The sequence below is a fragment of the Haliotis cracherodii genome, unplaced genomic scaffold (genome assembly GCF_022045235.1).
Source record: "Haliotis cracherodii isolate W230 unplaced genomic scaffold, xgHalCrac1.p SCAF_7, whole genome shotgun sequence".
NCBI classification, from domain to species: domain Eukaryota; kingdom Metazoa; phylum Mollusca; class Gastropoda; order Lepetellida; family Haliotidae; genus Haliotis; species Haliotis cracherodii.
In genome coordinates, this window is record NW_027266330.1 from 23,172,441 (window position 1) to 23,197,251 (window position 24,811).

The 24,811-nt window shown below is 40.4% G+C and overlaps 1 protein-coding gene across 5 annotated transcripts in view; it reads left to right on the plus strand.

Moving 5' to 3' along the window:
- Positions 1 to 24,811, plus strand: part of LOC139447646 (protocadherin gamma-A4-like) — a 65,651-nt gene that overhangs the window by 15,642 nt on the left and 25,198 nt on the right. For 4 of the 5 annotated variants that reach the window (XM_071229063.1, XM_071229066.1, XM_071229062.1 and 1 more), the window contains exons 3-5: positions 22,055 to 22,136; positions 22,919 to 22,987; positions 23,781 to 23,974. In XM_071229063.1, coding sequence (XP_071085164.1) covers positions 22,055 to 22,136; positions 22,919 to 22,987; positions 23,781 to 23,974 — 345 coding nt within the window. Of the gene's footprint in view, positions 1 to 22,033; positions 22,137 to 22,918; positions 22,988 to 23,780; positions 23,975 to 24,811 lie in introns of those variants that run through there. The other variant, XM_071229067.1, reaches the window with a different exon arrangement.

Below are 24,811 nucleotides of genomic sequence, written 5' to 3' on the forward strand. Positions count from 1 at the left end.
TTCCTGCAAGAACCCCGAAGGTCATCAATGGTATTATTCATTTCAATAACGCTATGAACTTTTGAACACGCTCTCATCCAGATGTATTTTAAGCATGTTCCAGCAGTCAGCAAGAACACAGTTCACCCGTGTGTAAGTGGTGCTTTCATTTCTTAAGCCTTATCCTATTTCTATAAAGAATACATGGCAGACATGCTAAATGCCCAAATACCTAGTTGGGTTTTCTCGATCCTCCTACAAAGGATACAAGGAATTCCATTCATTCGTGTTAGGAATCCGACAGTTGGATTGTCGGAGTTGCGTAGACTTAATCTGTGGAGCCATAAAACCCGGCCAGTGTCTCTTGCTGTGTGTTTTTTGCTTATGAATTCCTGTGCTGTGACACAAAACAATCAAAACCCGTTCGCGTGCCTCAAATATGGAAGTCATATTTTTCGGGGGCTGTTATTAGACTGTGTAGAGATCACGACATATATGTGTACTCGCCGACAAAAAAAAACAAACTGTGTATACATTTCTTATGTAGTTTCTTTTTGGTGCCTAGTGATGTTTATATACTATCCACAAAAAGAAATTGTGCATATGATAAAATATTGACAGTGAGTATATTATCTAAAGGAGGTGTTTTTTGGCATATTTTACTGCATAAACCTTTTATTTATGTGTATTTGGATATATGAACAACCATACCTCTTTGTGAGTGAGTGAGTGAGTATGGTTTTACGCCGCTTTTAGCAATATTCCTGCAATATCACGGCGGGGGACACTAGAAATGGGCTTCACACATTGTACCAATGTCGGGAATCGAACCTGGGTCTTCGGCGTGACGAGCGAACGCTTGAACCACTAGGCTACCCGACCGCCCCTTCCTCTTTGTGAGGGATGGAAACATCACATATATATCGGACACACTGGTGAAGACATTTACAAATTCATACCGAACTAGCAAAGAAACATATATTGAAGTCATGTCTAGGTGACAATATTGAAGTCAGTATATGATGATTCTGGACAGACCAGAGAAGTATGGTGCTGACAAAGCCAATCTTGTACTCGTACCCTCGCGCCTTTGACGACTAGTCACCTACTGAAATGATTTGATATTGGTTGAAATGATATTATTATTAGATGGGTCTTACTTATGTTCAATACAAATATGTTTCATGTTTATATTTGTCATATAAAATATGCAAAATATGTTTAAGAATACCTTTGTTCAGTTGAGTTGTAAGTCTATGTGGTTATTGTTTTAGTGATATATCGTGCCTAAAGAAAACAATACTGTGTATATTATATTGGGGGGTAAAATATTTAAATGTGACGTTTATTCGGTTTCGAGACAAAGTGTAAGTCTATGCTGTCTTCACTTGAATATCAATTGTGCTGCCGATGTGTTTGCTTGTGGATTCTGCATCTAGAAATGGAAGCCTGCACTGAATAACGCCTTGAATGTGTGCCCGCCAGCTGAAACCGTCATGGGAATTTGAGAAAGTAATGTTTGACTGCATTACTCAACACATACCAAGTCCATCAATTTGAGTCGTGTCACTTCCGCATATTAAAATTATTTCGACTTGCAATCACAACAAGTATTTGTTTGTTCGATCCCAAATGTGAAAATGTAAAGTTTGACAGTGACGTGAATGCTAAATAATTCGACTAACAAATATTTTTTAAATGTCGCGAAAAATCGAATGTTGAAGCTAAGAGGAAATCGAGTTATGCGGAGTCAGGTTCCAGAGCTTCCTGGAAGAATAAATATTCAACACAAAATTATGTATTTACAATAATGGATCAAGTTTCGTAGCTCGAATGTTAGTGTTGATTGAAATAAGTTGACTTAAGTCGTCGAGGTCATTTGGAGGATATGCAGTTTCTGGTGCGTGTGTGTGTGTGTGGCGGGGGGGGGGGGGGGGGGGGGGAGGGGGGCACAATGGTTTTCTCCAAGAGACATTTTGAATCTGAAGTTAACAAAGAAACGAGGGGTACATTCTTTCAACCTGTTCTTGCAAAAGAATACATGCATTCAGTTTCTTTATTATTTCACAATAAAGCACGGACAGGTACAAAAAAAAGCTTTTTTGCAATTCAGCATTATGTGGCTGAAGACACAATCAAGTGCCAACAAATTGAACGTTGCGGAGCTGTAGAAAAGTTTTTAAAGTGACGTTTTCTTGTAGATGTCAGCGAAAGGAATAGACACTTCTACCAGAAAAAAATTTGCTTTGTTTCAATGTCTTGCGCAGGAATATTTAGTTATCAATTATAGAAATGTTAGGTTTGGAATAACAAAACATGGGAATGGCTTTCTATTGTCACAGGTATGAACTTTTTTTCTTAACGGACGCACCTTCCCTACATAGACCGGATCTGTGTGACTATCTTATGTCTGCGCTAACGCTAATGTGACAGTGCTGTAGTTTTGATTACACGACAACATGCCCAGGACGTTTACTTAAGAGATTTGATACGTCTTCATTTTGATACACTTTATTTTTTTCTTGTTCTTCTCTTCGTGTTTTAGTAGGTGGCATGTGTAGTAGTAGTTGTTGTTGTTGTAGTAGTTGTAGCAGTAGTAGCAGAAGCAGCTGTAGTAATGGTAGTAGGATCACCACGACCACCTCCAGAGGAGTAGCAGCAGCAGCAGCAGTACTAGTAGTAGTAGTAGTAGTAGTAGTAGTAGTAGTAGTAGTAGTAGTAGTAATGGTGGTGGTGGTGGTGGTGGTAACAGCTATGTAGTAGTATCAACATTAGTAGTAGTAGTAGTAGCAGCAGTAGCAGTGGTAGTAATCTCATATCCTTCTATTTTATCATCTGCTTTATGTATGATCAAACGAAGTTCCAGTGCAATCCACGTGACTTAAGCTTAAAGTTTCACGCCTTATTATATAACAGCGCGGTGTGGTGGATCCATTCACCACCCCGTCTAACACCCGTCCTTCCACACCTCACCCCTCTCTCTCATCAGCAAGCAGAACAACACATGTCACTACCATGGGGGCCAAGATTACATTGCATAAGGGCCTCCTTGCTTCAGTGGAATACCTCCTCCTGAGTAAGAACACAAAGGCTAACACCTGACACAACGTCGGGCTTAACAATACAGTAATGGCGTGACACGACTAATTACAGGTGAGAACAGGTACATGATTTGTTACCACTCACATGAAGGGATTTAAATGTTTTCAGACTCAGGGTTTGAGGATGTTTGAAGTTCAAAATGTTTGTTTGTAGGTTTGTAGACCAAGTTGAATCATTGTTAATTCATGAACCTTAATAATTCAGAGAAGTAACGTGTGCACCTTTTCTAATAAGATATATTTTTGAGAACCATATTTATTTACATTCATCCTCAGATATGTCTATATCGTAAATGCATTACAAGAAGTAAAACAGAAGATGTTGGGATTCATCGTTCGAAATGGCATCCTGGTCGTTAACGTGTCTGTAATTCTTAAACAAATATGTCATAATGATTCTACCTATCCTTTCTGAACTGGATACGCTGCTAGAGCATAGAGTGGATCAATGTTCACCCTTCTCCAGACCTGTCTTACTCCTAAGCCTCTGGGTCCTGACACAACGTTGAATATATCTCCACATTGTAATGACGTACGTAAGTTTGTTGTTTGGTGATCTTAGGTGTGGTATGTCATTATTGATGGCTACTGATCAGTCGTGTCTGACATGTCATCCACTTCTGTCTGTACAACATAAGGTGATATAGTGAACTTCCAGGCCACTCCCGAGTAATGACCTCATTACTTCATAACGATCAGAATGACTCACAAGAATAAACTAAAAATGATGATAAATAACTTTTCCTTCAGAGCGTTGAAAAGAATCACTTTAATTACGATAATATGTCTGAAATTTGTTCACGTTCTTACTTACCTAAACCTGTACATGTCACGTGTTTAATCTGATAATTTATATTCTGACAAAAAAATACACAAAATACCATCGATAGCAATCACGTTAACATTTTATTTTATTTATTTATTTATTTATTTATTTCATATTATTTTTATTTTATTTTATTTTATTTTATTTTATTTTATTTATTTTATTTTATTTTATTTTATTTTATTTTATTTTATTTTATTTTATTTTATTTTATTTTATTTTATTTTATTTTATTTTATTTTATTTTATTTTATTTTATTTTACAGGTATGTGATTTCACAAGTATGGAAATTTATATTACCTATTTTCATAATGTTATTCAGGACATGTCTGGGTCCTAATCCATGTGTCCCTGTTCGAAAGTGCAATGGACCACCATGGGAAAATTGTGCAACCAGGACTTCTGTCAATGATCCACCGGAATATGTGTCTAATGATTTGATCAAATGAACACCTACTTAACTTCCCTTGTCAACATTTAAGAATTTCGCTCACAAACTTCCATTCATCCTTGTGGTATTTTACTATGGCACCGTCCAGTCACAAATCTTCGGTGTCTCTGACCGCATTGAACTCCGACTCAACATCAGAGATTTAGAAACAATGTGAGAACAAGAGGATTTCTCTTCTAATCCGATTGTGTGGAGATATCAGGCAAACACAAGTGTTGGACACAGGTAGGTGAGAACAAAGCGAGATTTGAGTGGAACAAACATTATTGCCAGTGCGGTGGTCACTTCCTTCTCTGGACTCAACTGGACCTTGGCCATTCGGGTTCATCGCGACTACCTGGGGGATTATCGATCTTAGAAGCAAAACTTTAAACCTTCCTTTGTCTTCGTTCTGAAAATTTCCTAAGATAAGGCACAGGGAATGTTTTATTCTTTTCGGTTCTTTTGTTTCAGGACTTCAAATAATTTACATCGTTTACCTTCAGTGAGTGAGTATGGTTTTAGCAATAGTCCAGCAATATCACGGCGGGGGACACCAGAAATGGGCTTCACATATTGTACCCATGTCGCAAATCGAGCCCGGGTCTTCGGGGTGACGAGTGAACGCTTTAACCACTAGGCTACCAGACAGCCCCTTACATTCAGAGATGGCTCTAACCTTTTAAATGATTATATTTCAGGTAGGATTAAACCAGTCAGCTTCCTCCGTTGTTAACGTATGACTCAGAAAGGTTCACGTTTCTAATGACAGAAAAATATAAGATGTTCCTCCTCTTTTATCTGTACTTATTGGCATATGTAACATTTCGCTGAAAAAATAATCCCATCGTTTCATAAGGCCCGTGAAGATCCGGGGTAGAACAGGTCTTCACCAACCCATGCTTGCCGTCAAAGGCAACTATGCTTGTCGAAAGAGGCGACTAACGGGATCGGGTGGTCAGGCTCGCTGACTTGGTTAATTCATGTCATCGATCCCAATTGCGTAGATCGATGATCATGATATCAATCACTGGATTGTCTGGTCCAGACTCAATTATTTACAGACCCCTGTCATGTTGATGGAAAATTGCTGAGTGCGGCGTAAAACAACAAACAAACAAACATTGTTTCATAAACACTTTCCATCATTTCTAGTGTACATGTTCATACCTGAAAAAGCTCCGACCATTACATACATTGTAATCGGTGGGTTTCACATTCAACCGTATATTTTCACCTATTAAATAGATGCATACCTTTCAACTGTATACAAAATTGTACAAGTTTACCCTAAGATCTAATCCCAATCGGTTCATGATTTATTTGCTGATAATGTCAACAGTGAGACAAACGTTTGAATTCCTCAGCCAAATATTTCATTGAAAACATGCCTTTACAACATGCTTTCTACAAGTGTGTTCCATTGTCGTTACACAGAACATCATATCAGGAGCGTGATCTAAGATTCAAGATTCAAGATACAGAAGTACCTCCTCAAATGACACATGTCCTTGCCACGTTTTATTCAGCCTTACTAGGAATTTGTACATAGAAATATTAGTAAGTTCCCTTTGTTATAGTTTAACAAAGTGGTCTGCTCAGTTTCGATGCTGTGCCATGTAATGAGCTTTACAATATGCCAAGTGTAAGAAACACTAGTTTTATGCATTGATTAGGTACATTAAATGGACATTTCAAATATTTTTGTTGTTAATTGATGACATATTTGTAGACTTCACAATGATATGCAGTTTTAATAGATTACTGTATACCATCTATGTTTGACAAATTTGGATCATACGGGGTTTGAATACTCATTTGATATTCTAAACAGGGCCGTGAGCAGTCATCGTATGTCATAAATATACATATAAAATGCCAAAGCCAGAGAATAATATATGTCTCGATTATCTGCCGAAACAGATTTCATTGGGCGTAAAAGGCGAAATATCGGTGACAATTATACGAATGGATCTCTGGAAATCAGTAATGACACCGGGTGTTCGCAAGAAGGGCACGCCATGCTCTGCAAAAGTACAAACCATTAATCATTTACTCCTCCTCGTCCTCCTCGTCCTCCTCGTCCTCCTCATCTCCGACCGCCTCCGTGGTAGAGCGTCCGCCCGGAGAGCGGAAGGTCCAGGGTTCAATCCCGGGCCGCGTCATACAAAAAGACGTTAAAAGATTGTACTTGTTGTTACCCTGCCTGGCGCTCGGCATTAAGGGGCTAAAACAAGGACTGGTCGGCTCGGAGTCAGTATACTGTGTCTGAGTGGGGCGTTCATGTTAAACTGCGGCATGGTATCTCAGTGAGCTAGCACTATAAATCGGCATTAGTCCGGACTAGTACAAGCAGCCACACACACACACATACACGTGCATGCACGTCGCTATATAAGTGCAATAATCTTGGACGCGACGTTAAACCCAATTTCACCTCACCTCCTCATCTCCATGCTCGATAAGGGATATGAGTAATATCGTTCCCTACCTCAATAATCTTCCAAAACGATTCTCAGATATACAAAGAAATATAGAAAGTATACATTTGACAATATAAAACATGACATTGTTTTCGTGCCATCGTTGTTTATGTGTTCAGCTAACCTAAAATGTATGTTTAGTCTGAACTATGTTGATGTATTCGAAACTAGCCTGCAAATATGCCAATATGTCCCCTTTGTTTTCACCTGCTGTGCCAACTGTGTCATTGTTGTGCACTCAACACATGCTAAAACCTATAATTGCTATTGAGCAAGAAGACAAATGTTTTAGCACTGTAACCTATTATGAGGTGGTTAGTATTTTTGTGTCAGGCATACAACTTACACCCATTGTTACAAGAAAGTGTTAGAGAAAGTACTTAACACAAGAGGTTATTAGGGGTCTCTCGACCCATAAACTCTTCACAGTCACCCTCAACCTGCAATTAGCAGCACCTTATCGGACTCGTAAAGTATTCCCGTGTAGTGACTGTTTAAACATTAGATTCCAGCAATGAACTGAGATAACGGTAACGAGCACTGAGTGACTATTCCTGCCAGTCGTCTGTAATTTGAAACCTAAAGTTTGATCGTAGGATAATAAGGCGATTTGTAGACTGTTGATAAATGTTCTAGACTTAAAACGTTTCAAATACTCACTTGATTTTATCAAAGATGGAGTACAACAAGGAAATGTACTAAGACCTAGCATTTTAGCCGCATTACATTTCATTTACAAAAATATAATAATGCTGTGGTTCCATAATACAAACGTACCTTAATCATATTTATAAAATGATAACAAGCAAATATATTTGCACAGATATCATATATTCTTGGGTGTACCATTAATTGATTTTTTTTTCACGTGTATGAATTTGCTTTTAGCGATTGGTGTATTTCAAAGTAAAACTTATTTTTATAAAGATCTACGACAAACCTGGTATTGGATATTGTACAACTTTAGCATGTGTACTGGAATAGACAGTTCACAGTGCCCAGCATTTGGGGGAGTGTCTCCATCTCCACGCTTAACTTCCTAATTAGTGCTCAGGCAGCATTTGCAAGGCTGAGCTGAGTGGCTTCAATACAGCTCCAAGCGATTACATTTGCTAACAGCATAGCGCAGCCTAGGGAAGAGGTGCCAAGATTGACTAAACACACGGAAGACCGTGATTCCATAGAAGTGGGTCCACTCTCTTCTGTTGGCTTATCAAACTCATTTGTTGGTGTATTGTAGGGTACACCAGCCGTATGTAGTCGAGGTACAGCGAAGACGTTCAAACACACCGAGGTTTCTGTTTGAAGACACTTCGTTGGTTTCCGCTTACGTCATCATGTAATGCATCATAGCTTTGCACTATCCATGGTCACTACTGGAAACGTGTGGATTCTATCGTTTCAAAATGGGATTCATCACATTGTCAACAATATTTCTTGATGATAGAAAAATAAGCACTGATGGTCAACTATTCATTTGGACCATGGATAGTGCAAAGCTAAGTGGTCGTCAATTTCAAAAGTCAAATGAACTGATAACTCATATTTAGCAACTGAAAGATACATGTACAAATATCTGTTTTCATTAGCGTTATATAATGTTAATGTCTTAAGTATTTGACCGCCTCCGTGGTCTAGAGGTAGAGCTTCGAACCGGAGAGCGGAAGGTCCGGGGTTCGATCCTCGGCCGCGTCATACCAAAAGACGTTAAAAGATGGCACTTGTTGTTACCCTGTCTGGCACTCGGCATTAAGGGGCTAAACAAGGACTGGTCGGCTCGGAGTCAGTATACTGTGTCTCAGTGTGCTAGCATCAGTCCGGATTAGTACAAGCAGCCACACACAAACACACACGTACATGCACGTCGCTATATAAGTGCAATAATCTTGAACGCGACGTCAAACCCCATTTCACCTCACCTCACCTCACCTTAAGTATTTAGATTCTGCCTATAGTTACATTTTACGCCATAAGCAAAAAATATCCCTCAAAAGTCACAGACCACAGTGTACAAATTACGACATATAACAATACCCCTTTTTCCCAAGTGAATCCCTATCGGCGCTATGGTCACATGTCGACACTCTGATACTACGAATGGTTCGATATATGTATGTTTAACCATCGACTTCGAGTTAACGAGGTTTGCTTGGAATATTTCGCACCATAAACTGTGACGATTTACACGGCCGTCGTTGCTCACTGGTTAATTATGTTAATGAATTGGTTAATTTTTGCGTCACGTAGTATCATCGAACTGTAAAACCACAAAAGACGGAATGTAAAAAGTATAATTAGGATATTCAAGCATTATCACAAATTCTGCCCATATTTGAAATTAACGTGCAAGTGTAGTCCCCGTATTTCACCAGAGTGTGTTAGGATAACGAATATATCAGCACCGCTCCATAAATTATAGCCAACTGTAGGGAGCATTATGCTATGCTATGCTATGCTATGCTATGCTATGCTATGCTATGCTATGCTAATCATTATGTTATGTTGGTCAGGATCGCTGACTTGGTTGATGCATGTCATCGTATCTCAATTGTGTAGATCGATGCTCATGATCTCAATCACTGGATTGTCTGGTCCAGACTCGATTATTTACAGACCGTCGTCATATAGCTGGAACATTGCTGAGTGCGGCGTGAGACAACAAACAAACAAACGAAAACAAACATCGTGTTATGTGATGTCATGTCATGTCATGTGATGTCATGTCATGTCATGTCATGTCAGAAAAAAATTAACACAGGTCCTTAATATATCACAATGTTGTAAAGAAGTCCTGCTGACCTCCCAAAGCATATCTCTGTACAGATCGCCCCAGCAATACGGATTATTATCATATTCAACGAAAGTGCTCTTTGGCAATTGATATCGACACACATTGATAAAAAGACACGTCTAGTTCAGGTGCTACAATCTCTCTATTCCCTTGGGAATCGTGTCATGTTTTAACCCCGCGACCGCGGATCTCCAGTCAAGCGAAAAAACATTTCTAGCAGTGTGTTGTTAGGCTTTGCTCTGCCATTCTGGCCAATTATACACCGAGGCTCAGTCATATGGATCGCTCTGCACTTTTTATGGCATTAGAGCGCCCTTGTTTGTCAACTGACTGAGCATTGTAAGTTTTGTTATGTGTTCGGTGTGTGCCTTTAAAAGCAACTTCTGCGACAGTTTCAGTTTTGACATTTGATCAAAGCTTATCATTGTTATGGTCATTGGGATGTGTTGCTAGAGTCATGCATGCACAATATTGCATCAGTAAATATGTTACACATTGACGTTGGACGTTGAGAACACTGGCGTCATTCTACACGGATGTACTTTTCCAAGGTAATCCTGTGCCCATAAATGTATTAAGGCATTTATGGTTAAGAACTGATTTTCTAAGAAACCTAACGCCCTGATTAACACAGGCTCAGAAGGGATTGCGCTTGGCTTGCTGGTATTATGGTTTGTAAGAAACTTGATATGGCATTCAACTAAAATATACTTTACTGGACAAAAAGCTTCAAAGGCCCACAAGAAGAAATGTGGCCCTTTGTATGTTCATAGATACCCCTTTAGTTGTTAAAATAGAGTGACTCAAGCAACAGTTTGTCGTATCTTTTAACAATATTCTAGCTATAACAAGGTGAGGTGAGGTGAAATGGGGTTTAACGTCGTGTCCAAGATTATTGCACTTATATAGCGACGTGCATGTACGTGTATGTGTGTGTGTGGCTGCTTGTACTAGTCCGGACTGATGCCGATTTATAGTGCTAGCTCACTGAGATACCATGCCGCAGTTTAACATGAATCTCCGGGCGGACGCTCTACCACTAGACCACGGAGGCGGTCCAGCTATAACAAGGCAAAGAGACACCAGATATGTTACCCTGTATCCACGTGAGGTCTCGAACTCAGGCCTGTGGCGTGACGAGCTGACGCTTTAACCACCAGGCCTAAAGCTGAAATCACGTGATACCTTTCACTCACTCAATTTCTACAGACTATACAATGCTTTGGCTAGCATTCATAGCTTCAAAGACGCAAAGTGACCTTCGGATAACCTTGGGAATGCGTTGACTAGTCGCACTGAAGACCCGGGTCTGATTCCGCAAAGTGTGTGTAATGTGTGGAATTCATTCTAAGTGTCCCTCAGCATGACACTACGAATAATAATAATACTCACTATCAAACAGAGATGATACCAGGGGTTCGCGAAAATGTATCCATTATTGAACGATATCACATCATCGATAGACTTGAAACTTACCTCACTTCTTGGCTTCTTGGCCAAATTGTTTTGTTGTGATTTTGCCAATCCCAGCAGACATTCTGCTTCATAGACAGAAACAGACCAGCAAGAACAGACAAGCAAGAAGGGGAGCACAAATGGTGCCCATGGGGATGCCTACTTCTCGCGTAAATATCTTTCCCCAAAATGTTACATAGATGTTGTCAATGAGGAAGTCCAGCATTTCATATATTGTTTTCTCAGTAAACTTTCATTTTTGACAAATTGCTCTGAACCTCTGAAGATAGATATGTAACTGTATCAATGGTCAGCACGTTTTGTAACACAATACCCTGGATCAGGGATTGAAGGTTTCCCCTAGGTTTACCATGTGGAATTATGCTGGAATAGCGGCATAAATCTCACTGGTTCATCCACCATCTCAATTGGGAAATACTCACTTAAACTAAATAAAAAGATGTTTCATCACTGCATTTGCTTGTTGCATGGCCACATCCTTCGAGAATGCACATATCATCACTTTTCTATCATGCTCAAACTCAAGAACCGTGCATTATCAGATGATACTGTAGAAGCACTTAACCTCTAAAATGATTCATCCACATAGACATATTTGCAAGATGTATGAAAGAACTCACTCATCTGTTGAGATTTCTGAAAATGAATAAGGTGATCAGGTGCGTTGATAATTACTCGAGCCAAACCACAAAAGGATGTTATAACCTACACTATCCATGGTTTTTTTACAAATATCACTTAAGTGATGCGAAGGAAACTCGTGTCGCCACTCCAGTGAGCCTGTTGTATATAACCGATCACCTCTCGGTCTTAATGATGTGAATCAGATTGAAACGGTCCACACATCGTTTCACTTCACTCCACATTTTAGCTTTTCTGAGGAGGCTGACTGGCACATGAAAGTGATCGCTTGAGAAGGTTCTTTCATCTGACTTGTTCTGACCTGCGACTTAACAGTCCCACGATCATCTTCGGGGTAGATGTTTTTGGATGCCTGGAGAAGATGGAGAGGATTTTATAACCGTTTGGTTGAGAATCATGAAACATGAAGCAATGTGTCATTTGACTGTAGGTCAATGAAGCTCACACAGGAGAGCGTTCCCGACGTATGAATCATCAGTGTTAACATTGTACGAATGTTAAAGAATGTTAAAGAATATTCAAAGTAGTTTCAACTTGTGACTCATCCAGTTGTATTTTACTGGAATGATGAGTGCTGTGTAAGCTCTGTGTCGCAGAGTAATCATTCATGTTAAGGGGCACGTAGTTTATTTCTCTGAATTTTTTTGGGGAGATAAACATACCTACAGTCATTTGAAGCCAACAGTTATTGTGAGTGAGCTATTGTAGCCCTGCTTTGCTCATGATGAGTAGTTCGCGTCTTTTAAGCTTGTTGTGGGAGTTAATCCTAAAATGAAGTAGACGATCATTATCCTTATCAGTTGAAACGTTGGATTCGAATCTACAAACAATGGATCCTGGACAAACAAAGGGACGCAATTCTACACTCGTTGACCTTCTTACGACGTACTAACATTACGTTTACATCACACATGGGACAAACACATACATACTTGGAATTGCATCAGGGGCTGATCTGTTTTGCTTTCGACTGCGAAAGAAACATTTTAACGTTAAGGAAGGTCAGATGTTTGTTTGATTTATTCTCCCTGTAGAGTTTTATTCTACGATAAAAAAAAAAACAACCACGAGTCTTTTATTTCTTAAGTACTCAAAACAGTGCCCCTGTACGCATTCAGGCATGACTATTGAGAATGAGAATGTCTCTGGACTCAGTCAATCTTAAACCTAACTTGAAAAAAGATGACATTTTGATATGGGATGACAGCCAAAGGGGTAATGTGAACGCACATCCATTATGTGAACGGATAAAGTGAAGCCCTGATGGGTATTCCTGTTGAGTGTTATAAAGTGCCATACATGATCGACCAATATACAATGTATATTTACACGCATATGACATTTACATATATATTGACTGTTGGTAATGTACTTCGAATTACCTTTAGTCAATCTTAAAACCTAGATGGGTTATTGCTAACTGCCTTGACAGTGTACCAACTGTCATCTCTGAGTATTCCCTCAACACTATAACGACCACCACAGCGTCCTTTGGAGCCATTGTGTTACATATGTATGTACTCCCATCATATCCATAATGTTTATCGCTTGATGTTTTAGTATTAGGGTAAGGTATTGGTGACATTCTCACTTTCTATAGTGTAATGTTTGTTTTTTTAAAGGCCTAAAACTTCCACCTTAAAAATAGTGTAGAGAGGCTGTGAAACTAAAATTCTTCAATCAACATAATAAAAAAGGATAACACACATTAGGTACATGTATCGTCCGTGAAACATGACTGTACTGATTCAGATTGCAGATTCTTTATTCGTGTGTGCGAGGTCACATACGCAAGGCACTTGGGTGCGCTTCTACATGCCCAAACATATAGGACCCGTGAAGATCCGGGTTAGCGTTGGTCTTCAGCAACCCATGTCATAAGAGGCGCCTAACGGCATCAGGTGGTTTGGTTGATTGGTTGATGCATGTCATCGTATCTCCGATTGCGTGGATCGATGCTCATGATGTCAATCTCGCCGTCTTATAGCTGGAATATTGCTGAGTGCGAAGTCAAACAACAAATAAACTAACAATACTGATATAACGAAGGTGGATATAGCGAAACACTGAATATAACAAAACAGAGCATTGTTGTGTATATGACATATTAAATGTCTTATAACAAAAGTAACCTATTACTTTCATACCATGGTTCATTTATACGATCGCTTTATGCAGACGGGATGGGGCATGCATGGCACGAGTGACCCTGTCGTCTGATGCGCCGCAATTCGCTCTGCAGAGTTGCGTCCCTTGGACACGCCAGAAACCTATGATGGTTGGTTCGAATCCCGGTTCACCCATATTATGTTTTTAGGTATGTCAGCACCATGCCCGTGCTCGTGGGTTTCACCAAAGTGGTAAACAGCTGAGACCTGAGACCTGTCTCACTTCGGGCTTTCCTCCCACATTAAGCAGACACGCTGTGATATAACTGAAATACTGTTAAAAGCGGCGTAAAAACCCACTCACTCACTAATCAGAATGGAGGAACTGGTGCAGAGTGTCAGAAACCTATAACCGATTCACCCTCTTTATGTTTCAAGGTTCCAAAATAGACAAATTCATCAGCGTTGACCCAACCTCGCTAGCTTAACCAGAAAGCCTTTTCTTCAGAATAATAATAGTGTTCCACTTTGTTGACATGGTATATCACTGCTTCTATTTCAAACATGCTTTCAAATACAAAAATATAACCATTCCTAAGAAGTTGTTGTGAGCTTTTGGACACAATATGAGTAACCTTTGTCAACATTACAACTCAATATGAATTATCTAAATTCACCCGTAAGTATTGATAAACAATATTTCACACGTTTACCATAAGGTTCTAACGAAACCTTAATCTTTATTGAAGTATAAAGTGGATTAAAGTTTACGTAACAACAGCATCAATATTATTCTTAAAAACGAAAGCTTTACAAATGGATAAAACGAAAGCTTTACAAATGGATAACAGCATCACCTTTGGACATTTTAAATACGCTATTTATATGTTTCCCTATGTTTTTGCCAAGACCAAGGAAATCAAAACACATGAACATGATTTCTCAGCATATTGGTGTATTCGTGAGACAACACTGTCCAATGTCACCGCGTTAAAAGCCAGTTGGCAATGGTATTTAAATGTTTTCCAAATAGTTAAAAACTACTTTCAATCCGCATGGCTTTAAGGCATTAAGAAGAGACATTGTGACATTGGTATATTTTCACTACCAACAAGGGACTACCAGAGCTACAAGGGCATCGTATCCCCTTTATACCAGCGTGTGTGATAGGTTAACCTCAGGGACATCCATGTAGATTTGATTACTTAAAGGATTAATGGTGGACTTGACTGTATTTGGATAGAGTGAGAGCGGTTGTCGTTACGTGCTCACTTCAATACTGAACGCGACCATTGTAAAGTTTCCAAAATATACCCCAGACGATACTCTCAAAAAGACACTCGTGAAATTTTGAATTGTTTGATATGTAAATAAATTTTCGTTGTGTTCATTTCAATTCCTGCTTTCTGCTTAGCTCAATTGGTCACGTGTTATTGCATTCATTTCGCAGTGAATGTAAAAGACTAAGCTATGCCCACCGAAGCGGACTACTTATATTACTACGGAATGTCAGGAAATCTCAGTATTACAGTCGAGGGAATTCCCTTCCTGCTAACGTGTATCGTCATGCACAGGACATTTAGCGAAATCCATGCTTATCCCTTGTCCAAACTACCCTTTGAGACCGTAGGTCCAGAAGGAATGAAACAGCAAACGTGCAGGCTCGCTCGCCTGTTTTTTTTTTTGTCCGCTCGCATGGGTTCCACAAATATCATGTCTTCGGGTTTCATTTCAAACCTGCATTTTTCCAACTGTTATCAGGGAACTAATGTATGAATCTGGCGGTAACTGACCATGTCATTTGAAACAGCCGCCTTCTCCAGGACATATTTGTTCCGGTTCAATATAGTCTGACTATTGTAGTTGATTGACAGTTCTATGAATTTTGTTTTGATCCTACTCTCCGTTGATTGGCTACTGACTTTGAAGGCGTGTCAAGTTATGTGTATGAGTTAAACAATCACCTGATTCATGTCACGCCACAGTATGTATTCCTGCGCCTGGAATGTTTATCAAGCTCGTCATTTTGTGTCTGAGTGCAACTGTTTTTGGTTAAACTAGATAACACTAGTTTCGTTGCTACGCGGATTCATACACTTTGCACATGTTTCACCTCAATAAACAGAAAAAAAGCCACAGTCAGTTCTTAAGTAACTCGACAAAAAAATGTTAATAATGAACCAATATATATTATGGAATCTGTAGGCTATCGTATTCAGGTCGTCGGACAATGGGTGTCCAATATGTCCTGTAATTTTGCATCTGTAACTTTACTTGTTTAAAAAATATTACTACTAAATCAGACCCGTGAAGATCCGAGTTAGATCCGGGTCTTCAGCAGCCCACACTGCTGCTGTTGTAAAGAGGCGACTACTCTTGTCGTAAGAGGCGACTAACGGAATCTGGTGGATAGGCTTCCTAACTTGGTTGATGCCCACCACCGTATCCCATTTGCGTAGGTCGATGCTCATGATGTGATTCACTGGATTGTCTGGTCCAGATTCGATTATTTACACACCACCTTTATATAGCTGGATTATTGCTGAATGCGGCGTTTAACAACAAACAAACATTGTTTCATAAACTCTTTCCATCATTTCTAGTGTGCATGTTTCTACCTGAAAATGCATGATGTTAAATCAGAATGCACACGTGATTAATTATGTGATGCAACTTTGGACTGTGTAACAGACATTATTGATCTAAGTAAAACAAATAGCTTGAAATATACATCCTATAAAGATGCATGTCAAATCATTTAATTCATGGTATAACAAAGATAGCTCTATGTGTTCTCAGCAATAATCGCTCTTACTCTTAAGTTTCCGGACAATAGGGTCATGCATTCATGTATTTTATCCGAACGTCAATCAAGATTGTGGTAAGATCAACCGATCAGCTTGGAGTCAGCTGAGCGGGTCAGATATTAGTGTTAAGAGCAGCCTTCCTGTTCCGTGTTGCTTCAGTCAACACGTTTTAACGCCTGTCTGCTTGGCAGACTCCTATGTTACCTGGACAGGTGTCAATTTGATTGTAGTGTTGTCAGGAGATCGAATGTGTACCGATCTGGTCCGTTCTCCAGAGTTTGACATTCGTTGTCTTGTCTTCTGTTATAATTCTGTTATATGTGTGTACCATTATGTCAGGCACATGTGTCATGTAATATAACACACCAGTCTAGGATAAGTGCTAGCAACACCCATGATGATCCGGATCAGAAAAGGTCTTCAGCAACCCATGTCGTAAAAGGCCAGGCTGACTGGGTTGATCCCAATTGCATTGATCTATCATGATGTCAATCAACAGATTATCTGGCTCAGACTAGATTAATTACAATCAACAAAAGCATTGATATTTATCTGAATATTTAGTAGAACACAGAAATAGACACGAACCTGTGTATGCACTATGCCATCGTGCTGACAAGGAGCATCATGAATAACAATTTTATTATACATACGCAACGTTTCAGGGCACCATCCTGAATTAATTTTAGATCTGCAGTTGACGTAATTAAAATTAATTCAGGTATGGCGAGGTAGACTCATCTTGTCAAGTTGTAAGCCTGTTCCACGCGTTCATCTGATACAAGGAGTAAAGACACATGTTCCAGTCCGTCACACGACACACACGGCTGTCAACTGTTGCCAGCTTAACGTATCCAGATAACGTCTTCTATCTGGCGACACATTCCACTTCGTCACGCTCCAAGGTGTCACGTTTCCTTTATGGTTCGACCAGAATATTATAGATGTCACTGCGTTATTCACACCAGGCTCTAATGTACCATCTCGGACCTTCCTCCCCATTGTGTGTGGTCAGTATAAGTGTTGGTCAAGTGGAGAGTGGAATTTGACATGAGACGTGTAAAGGACGTGTAACAGAAATTGTTTTGACGCCCACATGGGTATTTCAAAAGTCTTCTTGATATCGTTGATTGAGAATGTAGAGTGGTCTCAAATGTCAATGCCTCAAGTTAAAGTGTCCTCGTTGTCTGTACTGCTTCACTTATATAGTATCTTATGATCAATTGATGTTCTAAATAATGGCGTTTTTCTGTGGCCTTTATGGGTGTAAGTACAAGTATTTAAGAAGTAATAACCACCCATGGGCAGTTATTATTTAGATATACATTTAGATATGTGTGTATTATTCGAGTCTTAATGTTAGAGCTTACATGATACGTCAAAACTATAAGGTGCTAAAGTGATTGCAATCAATTCTCAATGAATTTAGGACCCGTGAAGATCCGGGGTAGAATAGGTCTTCAGTAGCCCATGCTTGCCGTAAAAGTCGACTTTGCTTGTCGTAAGAGGCGACTAACGGGATCGGATGGTGAGGCTCGCTGACTTGGTTGATGCATATCATCGACCCCAATTGCGTGGATCGATGCTCATGATATCAATCACTGGATTGTCCAGACGCGATTATTTATATAGCTGGAATATGTACACGTGTACACGTGTGGGTGGGTGTACACGTGTGGGTGTGTGAGTGTGGGTGGGTGTACACTTGTGGGTGCATATGTGTGTGGCTTCTTGTACTAGTTCATAATAGTGCTGGTTTTGTAGAGCTTGTCCACTGAGATACCATGACGCAGTTTAACATGATCACCCCACTCAGACACAGTACACTGACTCCGAGCCGTACAGTCCTTATTTTATCCCCTTAATCTCGAGCGTAGGCAGGGTAAGAACAAGTACCATCTTTTAACGTCTTTTGGTATTACGCGGCCGGGAATCGAACTACCAACCTTCCGCTCTCCGGGTAGACGCGCCATCCACTAGGCCACGGAAGCGGTCCTATATTCAGAAATATGAAGCGATACTTATATCTGAGAAAAATTTAATTGGAAGGGATAAATTTCTCCTTTTTTCAGTTAAACTTTACATTGTCATCATACTGAACATTAAACCATGCGAAAAGACAGTTGACACAACGAATAAGCGAAAAAACATCTTTAATAATCAACAAGGAAACAGACGAGCGAACATAAATCTTCTCAAAGCTGTTCAGGAGCTCCTGAATTCTCCTTAAGCAGGCGGTTGCGCAGTTTAGCCCTTTGGTAAACTGTTTGTTGGACGCCCGCCCTGTAGACGATGGGCCATCCATGGGACAAATAGGACCACTAGTCAAACACACATCGGACATAAGCATGTCTTTTGAAAATGTGTCGACAAGACTTAATAGTGAACTGCTATCCTACTTCAGGGTGAAAGTGTAAGCGTTAAGAAACACCCAACCCATTTTACCTCTCAGTCACTCTCATTTGGATGTTTGTGAAGTGTAAATATTCCGAATTTTACAACGCTTGTTGTGACAGTGCCTCTAAAGTCTGTATTAACTCACGGAATATTTATACAGTAAACTACAGTTATAACGAAAACGCTTATAACGAACTGAGGGATATAACGAACTTACTTTTTTGTCCCGACTATTTGCTGTAGTTATGCCGTATGTATGCATATAACGAACAACGGCTACAATTGTAAATTAATTCGGTGAGATATATTGCTGATGAACTTAATGCTTTTATTGAAAGTGGCTATGTACTTGTACTGAACTAGCCACAAGGGTAGCTTTCAGAAGGAGTGTTAACTTGGAAACTCGCTGTCTTGTGCACGTGTCCAATCTAGGTGGGGGTTCTTATGGTTTATTTCAAAACTGATACAAATTGCCCCGAGTACACAAACGTTTTCATTTTGACAGGTGCGTTCTGTATGTACAAGGAATATTTTCGTGAAAGATTCCAGTTGTTGTCGATGTTTACATCATGAATGTATGCATGGATCGACTTTGTTTGTCGGAAATGTTTTGTAGTTGTAAAAACTTGAATGATACACTTGTCTTCGAAGGAGTTGCGATCACGGCGAGACCGTTTCGTTTTCTTTGACATCTCCTTTTATGACTTAATTAATAATAATAAATATGGTCTCACACGTAAACTGTTTGAATAACGAGGATGTGACTGGGCATGCAACACATCAGGATGTTGGAAATTACAGCGACGAAAACCATTACAATAATCATAGCGAGTGAGTGAGTATGATTTTACACCGCTTTTAGCAATATCCCAGCAATATCACGGCAGGGGACACCAGAAATGGGCTTCACGCATTGTACCCACGTCGGGAATCGAACCCGGGTCTTCGGCGTGACGAGCGAACGCTTTAATCACTAGGCTACCCGACCGCCCCTTCAAATAATCATAATATATCTAGAGTCCATATATTAGTGTCCATTGTACGATTCCGACTATATCCTAAGCATGAGTTTATGAGTGAGTGAGTGAGTGAGTGAGTGAGTGATTATGGTTTTACGCCGCTTTTAGCAATATCCCAGCAATATCACGGCGGGGGACACCAGAAATGGGCTTCACACATTGTACCCACGTCGGGAATCGAACCCGGGTCTTCGGCGTGACGGGCGAACGCTTTAACCACTAGGTTACCCGACCGCCCCATGTGTTATAAACCACTGTCAAATTAAGATGATACCAGGCGTTCGCAAAAAAGGGGGCGTTCTGTGTCCCACCGGTGGCACACGTCAAAAACATATGTAAAAGCATGTCAAGTTTTCACCTGAACAAACACGGGAACATATAGTACACGTCAAAATAGGGAATTGTATCAGACATCATTTTTGTCACCGATGCGTCAGATTTGGAAATATTCTCTACATGTCGACCATAACACTTTTTGAAAGTTTTACTTAGGCCTTGGGGCGGTCGGGTGGCTTAGTGGTTAAAGCTTTCGCTCGTCTCGCCGAAGACCCGGGTTCGATTCCCGACATGGGTACAATGTGTGAAGCCCATTTCTGGTGTCCCCCGCCGTGATATTGCTGGAATATTGCTAAAAGCGGCGTAAAACCAAACTCACTCACTCACTCACTCACTTAGGCCTTGTACGTTAAAGTTGTGAAATGTAGACACCAAAGGCTGGAACTGCTGGAATATTGCTCAACATAAAGGGATAGTTGACTATTGGAAAGTTGAAGTTATCCATCTTGTCATACATCTAGTAGAGAGGGTTATTGTCTCTCTGAATCGTTATGTAAAGACCTAAATATGAAACAGACGAGGCGGTCTCACTTCTCTGATTTATTTCTTGCTCAGGTGGGTAAAATTGTGGAAGGGAATTGGCTATTTGACCGTTATTGAACGATATCCGATTGCTTTGTTTTTTATTTTGCCCATCCGAGCAAAAACCACGATTCGAAAGCATAAAGAACCAAAGATCAGAAGAATGGAGCACAATTGGTGCGAACAGGGATGCCTACGTCTTGCCTAAATGTCGTATCCCCAAATTTCACAAATATTTTAAAATAGTCAATCATTTGTTTCCTTAGCAAATTTCAAATGACATTTGCGTTTTGTTTTTACAAATTGCCCTCAACCTCTGAAGAAAGATACATAATTATATCTATGGTCACCTCGTTTAAAAACAAATACCCCACGGATCACAAGGAATGACTTTTTTTCTTAAGTTTGTCGTGTGGGACAGTGGTGTACAAAGGGGTTTTTTTATAAATCAACTGTTTTTACACAACTGAACAGGGTTCTAGTACTTTCTGTGAATATAAAGAAAGTCCTACCTTAAAAATATTAACAATTATGGGTAATCTTTGAGGCTGGGTTCTGGTGGTACTTTTGCATCTCTCTTTGTACGTATTCTTGGGGAGCTTCCAGTACAAAAGAGGACTGGGCATGTCTTCAAAAGTCTTCAGGTTTTAGAGTCAAATCAAAAGTTGACAGTACTCATGCCTGCTTTTTGCCGGCTTCTTCCTCAGTTAAAATATGTGGCATTGTTTGATGTATTATTTGAAACAATATTACGACAAAAAGAGACTTTCTTTTAGAATGGTAATATTATCAACACCAGTCTGGTATCCACCGGAGTGAGTGAGTGAGTGAATATGGTTTTACACCGCTTTTAGCAATATTCCAGCAATATTACGGCGGGGGACACCAGAAATGGGCTTCACATATTGTACCCATGTCGGGAATCGAACCCGGGTCTTCGGCGTGACGAGCGAACGCTTTGACCACTAGGCTACCCAACCGCCCGGTATCCACTGGAAGTTTATGATTAGTGAGTTTATGGTAATTAGATCATGAGAGCTGGAAACTAATTATGACAATCTTGCCTGGATGACCAATGTCAATCAGGCTGCTCCTCGAATACGAATCCACCTTTAATGTATATTCTTGTCTTCCAGGGGATGGCGATGGACGTGTCACTCAGGATGATGTTGTGGATGCTGTTGGCGTTGTCAGTCACCTCGGCTGTGGATGTATATGGTACGGTGAATAGAATAAACCGAATTGAAGCTACTCAATAGTGTTAATGTACGACAGACTTTTGAGAAAAGTGAATGAATATTTCAGTTACTTCACGTCAGTGTAATGAGGGCTATCACTCGGGTGGGACGGGTTTAGTTTGTTTGTTGTCTGGACCAGACAATCCAGTGATTAATATCATGAGCATCGATCCACGCAATTGGGATTGAGGACATGCATCAACCAAGTCAGCGAGCCGTTTGTCACCTTTTACGACAAGCATAGTCACCTTTTACGGCATGCATGGGTTGCTGAAGACCTATTCTACCCCGGAATTTTCACAGGTCGGGACGGGTTTAGTAACGACTGACCACAAGGCTCATTATAAACCCGAATTTGTGATTCGAGTGAGTGAGTAAGTTGGTTTTTACGCCGCTCTTAACAGTATTCCAGTTATATCATGGCGTGTCAGCTTAATGTGGGAGGAAAGCCCGAAGTGATGCAGGTCTCAGACGTTTACCACTTTTGGTGAAATCCACGACCACGTATGGTGCTGACAAAACTAGAAACTTATTCGAGGCGAACCGGGATTCAAGCCCACTTCAGGCTGATAATAATCATAGCTCCGCATAGCGAATTGTGATGATGAAAATATCTAGGCCACCTTGCCCCTTTTCCAGAATATGGATCCACTGTTCACAACATGCTAAAACTGCATCCATATTCAGGAACCGCTTCTTTTAGTCCAGATGTTTGCCTTATACATTGTGTTATTAAGCAATTACATTTGTTTATTTTTACAGATGTGTGTTTACCCTTGCCCGATAAAATAACTGAGATATTTGTCGATGTCCAGGAGAGTGCATCCGTTGGTAGGTACCGTGATGATAATTAAACTTTCACTCACAACAATACCATGTGCCCGCGTACGAAGGGATATACTGTTTAATACACAAGCGTAATGAAGCGTATAATATCTTATCATGTCCATGTTATATCAAAAACCGCCTCCGTGGTCTAGTGGTAGAGGGTCCGCCCGGAGAGCGGAAGGTCTGATGTTCGATCCCCGGCCGCACCATGCCAAAAGACGTTAAAAGATGGTACTTGTTGTTACCCTGTCTGGCGCTCGGCATTAAGGGGGTAAAACAAGGACTAGTCAGCTCGGAGTCCGTATACTGTGTCTGAGTGGGGTATTCATGTCAAACTGCGGCATGGTATCTCAGTGGGCTAGCATTAGAAAATCGGCGTTAGTCCGGACTAGAACGCCCAGCCACACACACGTACATGCACGTCGCTATATAAGTGCAATAATCTTGGACGCGACGTTAAACCCCATTTCAACTCACCTATGTTATATCTATCCAGATCCATGGATCGATAGCGTTCATCCACAATTGCATTCTCAGCTCCTTGGCGAGTAAATACAGGCAACAAAAAACCTTCAACAATCATAAGAAATCCGTGCCTAAAGCAGAATCCACTGTACGATTTCGACTATATGACGAGCGTGTGTTTAACAAACTATCATGGCCCTGCCAAATTTGGCACTTTAACAAATAACATAATGTTAAACAACTTTCAAAATACTTTTTGATTGATACACCTGCACATAATTTGCTTGAAGCTTTCCAATATACTATATTTGTAACTTCCTACTTGTTTCAGGTTCTGTGGTAAAGAAAATGCAATACAACGGCACCCACGATGAAATAAGGGTTACAGCGATTCCTAACACGTATTTTGATTACAACGATACAAGCCAGGAGATTATTCTGATCAAGAAGTTGGACGCTGACGGAGGGAATGAAAGGGAGCTGTTCTCCATGAGGTGTCAGCTGGCGACCTCCCCATTACCTACGGTAAGAACCACCAACAGGACTTTGACCAGTGCCCTCTGTTGGGTGAGTGAGTTGGTTTTAACGCCGCTTTTAACAGTATTCCAGTTATATCACGGCGTGTCAGCTTAATGTGGGAGGAAAGCCCGAAGTGATGTAGGTCTCAGACGTTTACCACTTCGGTGAAACCCACGAACACGGGTATGGTGCTGACAAACCTAAGAACATAATCTGGGCGAACCTGGACTCGAACCCACAATCATAGGTTTTTTGCGTGCCCAAGGGACTTAACTCTACAGAGCGAATCGCGGCGCCTTAGACGACTGGGCCACCCGTGCCCACGTGTTGGGTGAAGTAAAAGGATCCTTTTCTACCTCCATTTTCTCGGATACGTCCTTTATTTAAGGTTTCTCGTTTCACGTTTTAGTGAATGGCAGAGTTTGTCTGTTCTTTGATGTGTTAGTACTGACTCATGGTTCTTAACCGATTAGGGGCGGTCGGGTAGCCTAGTGGTTAAAGCGTTCGCTTGTCACGCCGAAGACCCGTGTTCGATTCCCAACATGGGTACAATGTGTGAAGCCCATTTCTGGTGTCCCCCGCCGTGATATTGCTGGCATATTGCTACAAGCGGCTTAAAACCATACTCACTCACTCACTTAACCGATTAAGATAGTTTACAGCTGCTTTAGAAAGGGTGTGGGGTTTTCAGACTTACCAACATAAATTGTGAACAAAGGTGTAAATTCTAAACGTCAAGGCCAGAGAATAACCTGACTCGATTATCTGCCGATTCCATAGGGCGTAAAGCGTATTATCTTAATCAACCATCATGTACTAGCTTAATCAACATTAATAATCGTG